The sequence below is a fragment of the Melozone crissalis genome, unplaced genomic scaffold, assembly GCF_028551555.1.
Source record: "Melozone crissalis strain CALT ecotype California unplaced genomic scaffold, PUWL_Pcris_2 ptg000018l_1, whole genome shotgun sequence".
NCBI classification, from domain to species: Eukaryota; Metazoa; Chordata; class Aves; order Passeriformes; family Passerellidae; genus Melozone; species Melozone crissalis.
Genome location: NW_026535796.1, coordinates 33,799,581 through 33,806,245, shown reverse-complemented (window position 1 = coordinate 33,806,245; position 6,665 = coordinate 33,799,581). Strand labels below are relative to the sequence as shown.

The following is a 6,665-nucleotide window of genomic DNA, read 5'->3' as shown; positions in this document are numbered from 1 at the left end:
CATGGGCTTCAATTGTTCATGACAATACTTGATCATTAGCTTAAAGAAATATGGATTGGATTGAGAGAACAAAACTAAGGATATAGTTTTTGAAATGTATGTATTATATACTAACTGTAAAATCTCTCCATTGTTGGCTACTTTCTTCCTGGCTAGAGGTGGAGAAAATTAATTTTGATTGTGATAGCCTGGGAGGGACTAAATTTTCAAAGTGTCAGTATGCTGTTATTTCAGGGATGTTTAATAGGGGAGCCTGCAACAAGCAGAGAGATAGCACGAGAGGAAGGTGTGATGTGTTCCCCAAGTTTCCTGCAGTATGGTGCAGTCAAGGAAGTTACCAGGATGTCAGAGCATTTCCCAGAGACAGGAAATTATCTTCGCAGCATGCTGTCCAGCATACAGACAGCTAAGTTCAGCTATTATAGAGTTGTTAAGGTTGGAGGAGACCTCCAAAGTCATTCAGTCCAACCATCAACACAGCACTGCCAAATCCACCACTACACCATGTCTTTGAGCACCACATCCACACTTTAGCACTTCCAGGCCCAGTGATTGTACCACTTCCCCAGGCAACCTGCTCCAATGCTTGACCACCTTTTCAGTGAAGCATTTTTTCCAAATATCCAATCTTCACATGGCACAACTTGAGGCCATATCCTCTCATCCTGTTATCAGGGAGAAGAGACTGATGCCCACCTGGCTACACCCTCCTTTCTGGTAGTTGTAGAGTGATAAGGTCTCCCCTGAGCCTTCCTTTCTCCAGACTAAATGCCAGCTCCCTCAGTTTCTTCTCATCAGACTTGTGCTCCAGGCCCTTCCCCAGCTCCACTGACCTTCTCTGGACATGCTCCAGCACATCAATGTCCTGTCTTGTAATGAGGGACCCAGAACTAAACACAGGACTGAAGGTGCAGCCTCACCAGCACCAAGTACAGGGGGAGGATTTCCTCCCTAGTCCTGCTGGCCACACTATTTCTGATACAGGCAAGGATGCTCTTGGCCTTTGTGGCCACCTCTGCAGCCAAACCAGTGTAAGGGACTACAGGGTAAAGCTCTTAAGGTTTGGAAATGTTCTTAATTATACCAAGAATATAAATTTTCAGTCTTCTCCTGTACTACAGATCCAGCATTTTGGCCAGGAAGTGTGCTTTGGCATGTTGGCTCCTGGTGACCCTCTCCTCACCACACAGCAGAGATTGAAGAGCAAATTATATTGCTAAAAATGAAGGAATAATGGAGGAGATATGAGAATGCTGAGTTATGGCTTTGAAATCATTTTCCCCCTCTACATTTCTTCATATTGTTTAATAATTTCTTTTCCTTCCTTCCCAGACCACTTCCTTCCCTGCAGCAAATTCTGCAGGTCTCTGGAAGACTCTTTATCTGCAACCATTGTTTTTATTCCTCCACAACGACTGTGCTCCCAGCCCACATTAATACCTTTGCCCATCAGACACTTTCCTTCTTGTCCCTGATACATAACAAAAGTGATAAAGCTTTGAGGTGCATAGGACCCAAACAAACAGGAGTGAAAGACTTGTCTTGACCCAACCCTGCCCTGCCCTGCACCACTCTAAATGTAAGCAAAACAACTGGGCTGCCAGCTAACCAAGGACAGAAAGAGCAGTCTGAGAGGAGGTTTAAACAAACTTCATTCACTGTGCAGTTGAATAAAAGCCTATCAATTCTGAATAAAATCTAGACTGCTTTTCCAGAGAAAGCCACCAACTGGTGCAGATCTGATGTCTTTTTTGCAGAATGCAGATGCTGATTTGACTGAACAGGTGTGAGGTAGCTTCCCAAAGGAATACCTGTCCCAGGTATACTCCAGGTGCAGCAGTAAGAAACTTAGAATCTCTTGTGGTTTCATTCTCAGAGTTGCATCATCAATATTTAATTCAGGATGCTGAAATCATGTTTTCCAATGGTCCTGATGCAGAGCTAGGCACATTCTTGGTCCTGCTGCCCTCTCTTTCCCATATGCTTCTCCCAGCTGTAGGTAATCAGACCAAGGCAGAGGATGGATGAATAAAACCAGACTCTTCAAAATAGCTTTTTCTTAGAAAAACAAGGTTAAGAAGTCGGTTTGGTGTTATCCACAGTCCTATGAGCAGAGTTCCAACAAAAGAAGAAAGGAGGAGGGTAGAATCAGAAGGACCCTTGTCCTGGCTCACAGTCCGGGCATTGATGGCTTGACTGGACAGGTTAGAATCGGGGAGCTCCATAATCATCTGGCATCCTCTCAATATTGTACCTGAGAAAGAAGCAAAACTTATGAAGACAACCTACTCCACATTGCTCCCCTCCCCACTGTGGTGGTGAATCTACCCCCTCTTCCTCCTCAGGGCCGCACTGCCACCTCAGGGATCCCTGCTAGGCCTTAGCCTTTGTGTAATGAGTTACCTGGTGAAGCATCCCTTGAGCATACCAGGAAGCCTTGCATGACTAAGGTCAGAGAACAGCACTGACTGTACTGGGAACTCCTGTTGCTGGTCTATGGTGAAGGATGAGATTGCCAGTCAACCTCTGACAATCCTATCTAAGTCATGGCCTGAGTGGAATGGTACCAATGCTACCAGAGTTTTGGAAATTCTAGTAGTTACCAATCTGGATTATGGCCAAGGTGTAAAATTTATGCCTGACTAAAAGCAATCATCTTGTGACCCTATAAGCAGTGGTCTTAAGTGAGGCCCTTAGAGCTTTCCTGGACTGCTATGGGCTGCACCAGCACCTCTCTCTGAGCAGGAAGCCTCAAGGTCTCAAGGCTGAGATGGCTGAAGGATCATCACTCAAGCTCTGCCAGTTGAGAAATGCAGAGACATTCCATGTTTTTCACTGAAGCTGGGAGGAATTTTTAACTGGTACCTTTATACATTTACCTATATGTCTATGTCAGTGTGCAAGAATGTGAATTAGCTGAAATACTTTTTACTGAGTATATTATGAATGCTACTTCCTGAAAATATAATTAAGTCACTGTTATACTTGTAGTAAACCCTACTGAATCACTTTATAAATGTTAAATTAGTCAATGATCAAGTGCTTTCAAAATCTAATTAAGACAGAGACTGTTGACCAAGTCTGGGACTAAGATTGGATGCAGCTGCACCTGGACTCCATCAGGAGTTTGGAAAGCAATCCAAATGACTGGGAGGGTCGTCCTTTGCACTTCTGGTCTCCATGCACAACATTCTAAAGTGATTTTAAGTCAATTTTCCTCTGTATGTTTCATCAGTAATAGAATGAACCTTGTCATTAAACTCTGTTAAAGTCACAGTGCTACAATCTTATATTAAAAGCTGCTTTTGCTAGTGTACCTTTGACAGTGATTCTTCAAGTTGCCTAAAGCATTCATTTGTGACACCCATGCAGCTACAGGCTTACAGGTAAACTGAATAGTCAATCTTTGCATTTCTATCTGCAGCTCAGATCCCCAGCAAGAAAAATATTACTTGTGAAAGTAAAAAGTCTTCATAATGTTGCTGTTATTCTTCACCTTAAACTCAGCATCAGACATCTCAAAAACTCACCATCTCCAGAGAAAGGAAAAACCCTGCAGTTTTGTAAGATCTGATTTAGGATTTAAGAGCAGATCACAACAGAAAATAAATTTTTAGACACTCAACTTATAATTCACAGAATCATTTAGATTGGAAAAGACCTCCAAGATCACTGAGTCCAGCCTTTGGCAGAATATCACCTTGAGAATTAGACCATGGCACTAAGTGCCATGTACAGTTATTTCTTGAACACCCCTAGGGATGGTGACTCCATCACCATCCTTGGCAGCATTTTCCAAAAGTTCATGGCCACAGTGAATAAGGAGAAAAGGTGTTTTGGGAGAAAAATCTTTTGAGCCACATTCTAATTACAGATCAGTTAAAACTTTACATATCTATAGCAATCAAGCTCCTAATTTCCAACATGCTGCACTAGTACCCTTCTGAATTGGTTTGGTTTTTAGTTAAGAAGCAAATTCAGTCTCTTAGCTGAGGGTACACAAAGCTACCAAATAAAATATGGAACAGGAATGGTTCTTTTCTTCAAGAACCTGTACAATGCATTTGCCTGGTAGTCCTGCTGCTGCTGGTGAGCAAAACTGATCTATGGAAACACTGGCTTTAAGGAAACCACTTCTTCAGATAAAGACAAGTGAACATGTAGACTGCAATAAAAATGGGTCTGTGACCAGCCTCTTCCCAGCAGTAGCTGTACTTCAACTTCTCTGTAAACACCAGGCCTTCACTGCAGCCTGCACTATAGACAGTGAAGGAGAGAAGTACGTGGTGACAAAGTCCCTGTCAGACAGTGACTGCACTGGGCAGGATTTCTCCCTGTCAGGGGGCCCTTACCTGTGCCTGGAAATATACATTATGGGCACTCCAGGGATTTTTCGTATTCTCCGCTTGAGCTCTTTATCCACTGTGGCCACAATGTAACATTTGTGCTGCAAAAAACCAGAAGAAGGCAAGTCAGATTCAACACCAGTGAACCCCAGAAAGGAGTCATGGCTGACCAAACATTCCTATTCAGTGAGCTCACTGAACACTGAAGGAGGCTGAGAGTCCTTAGCAAGGCATTACCAGGACTTGTACAGAATTCCACAGCAGACTAATAACATCCCTCTGCTCACCAAAATAGACTCAAGAAATCTCTGAAACTTGTCCAGCCTTTCAAGCTGACAGCTTTCCCATCCTAACTGCCTCCTGATGCTCTCCTATACAACAAGAATGCTCAGGGAAGATAATACCTTGCACCAAATAAAGTTGTGTTAGAACTAAAAATGCCCCTTGGTGAGATTTTATAGTTACTCTGTGGGAAATGTAAGTCAGTCAGTAATTAGGAGGGTTCAGGAATTTTTAGTTTGTTAGCACAGTACAGAAAACGTCAGGAGGGGAATACCTGAGTGACCCTCTGCACCAAGCAGTCGTCGGCGTAGGTTCCTTTGTGCATACATGGCAAGCGTTCAAAGCGAGGGTCCTTGGCAATTCTGTGGGGACATAAAAACCAGCAGCTCAGCAATCAGACCAGAGTACAGTAGCACAGCATGGAGGAACAAGAACACCCCTTTCTGTGATATACAGAACACTGTTCTCAAAATAAGGGATGAAGGGATGGAGTAAATGGTAGACAAAGGTCAAGTGAAATGACCTGCAAAAAAAAGAATGCAATTTGTCTAGTTATTATAAGTTAAGTGTTTCTTAGTACCAAGTTCAGGACCCTGCAACAGCCTAACCACCCTCTAGTGCAGGAGCACCAGTCACACCATATGTTTTTCATTTATTTATATTAGAGCATTAAATTCTAGAAACAGAGAAGAACACCCTGCACCTACCTTAATGCCACACGGTACTTCTGTCCTAACTTTTCAATTTCACCCATTACACAATCTGTGATACATGGAATACCTAAATGCAAAAAAAGCCCGCATTAAAACAAAGCAGTATTTATTCCCACAACCCTACGTACTGCCCCACATGCCCTAGAAACATCATGGAACTCTACAGTGTATTACTTACAGGGACAACTGATAATGTTGCAAGGTGATAAAATGTAGAGCCACCAAGTTTAACCATGCCATGGTAATTTTAGATTTTTAAGCTAACTTCTACCTTTGCTGAGATTAGCATTTTAAAACTGTTACTTGACTGAAACCAGAGGCAGTGCCAGGGTTACCACAGCTCCATGACTATAGCACATATTCTTTCTGCAAGATTTCTGTTATTCTCAGTCAGGGGCATGAGGCTGACAAAGCACATTACGAGCAGACTGGAACTGTGTGGTCTGAAGAAGCTGTGAGCGGTGCAGAAACTCACACTTGGCATAGAGACAGTCCATCATCGACTGCACTAGGTCCAGTTTGGCCTTGATGGAGAAGTTGATGAAGTTAGTGTCAACCAGGATGTGGTAAGGGGGGCCCAGCTGTGTATTATATTGGAAGAACAAGCAAGAGGGATGCTGGGGCCTGCCAGGAAGACAAAGAATTCAAATCAGTTAATTGCACTTAACATCACATCCAATCCTCCAACTTGCATAGAATGGAAGAAAGGTAATGAGCAGAAAAACCCATCAGGCCTCCTGCTGCCTCCTAAGCACAATCCTTCGGTTTGGGGCACCACTTTTTCTTCTGACAGTATCGCTCAGAAACACCCTCAGCTCCAGCCTGCAGAGTGGCCGGCCCTCCCTCCTTCTTCCTCTCCCTCCCCAGTGCCTCGGCAGCACTTACACCTCCCGCTCTTTGATGGCACTCGGGTCCTCCTTCTTCTTCACAGGGGCTTTTACGCGGTCCTTCTCTTTACTGCAAAGAAACGCAGGCATTACCGGGGTACAGCGATAGGGAAGAGCTACCGGCGGCCGAGGGACCTGGGCCGGGAGCTCCTCCCGCGCCTCCCGAGCGGGACACGAGGGCGCTCCGGGCCCGGGCCCAGCCGCAGCCGCACTCACAGGCGCTCGTCCCGGAGGCTGATCATGCGCTTCATGACCGCGTACTTCCGCGCCTTCTTCTGCTTCCCCTGCAAGGACACGGACACACAGCCGCGATCAGCTAAGGAGAGACGCGATCCCAGCCCGACCCCGATCCCAGCCGGACCCCGCTCCCGGCTCACCATGCTGACCCTGCCGGTCCCGCCGCCGCCGCGTCCCTGGTGCGTCACCGGCCCCGCCCC

The 6,665-nt window shown here is 45.1% G+C and overlaps 1 protein-coding gene across 1 annotated transcript; it reads right to left on the bottom strand.

The window, feature by feature from the left end:
• Positions 1-1,631: 1,631 nt before the first annotated feature.
• Positions 1,632-6,646, bottom strand: FCF1 (FCF1 rRNA-processing protein). The gene is made up of 8 exons (XM_054275922.1): positions 6,606-6,646; positions 6,445-6,512; positions 6,227-6,298; positions 5,817-5,965; positions 5,336-5,408; positions 4,903-4,990; positions 4,353-4,447; positions 1,632-2,254 (listed from the first exon to the last, which is right to left on the bottom strand). The coding sequence occupies exons 1-8, from the start codon at positions 6,606-6,608 to the stop codon at positions 2,206-2,208; spliced, it is 597 nt and encodes a 198-aa protein (XP_054131897.1). The 5' UTR covers positions 6,609-6,646; the 3' UTR covers positions 1,632-2,205.
• Between the last annotated feature and the right edge of the window lie 19 nt (positions 6,647-6,665).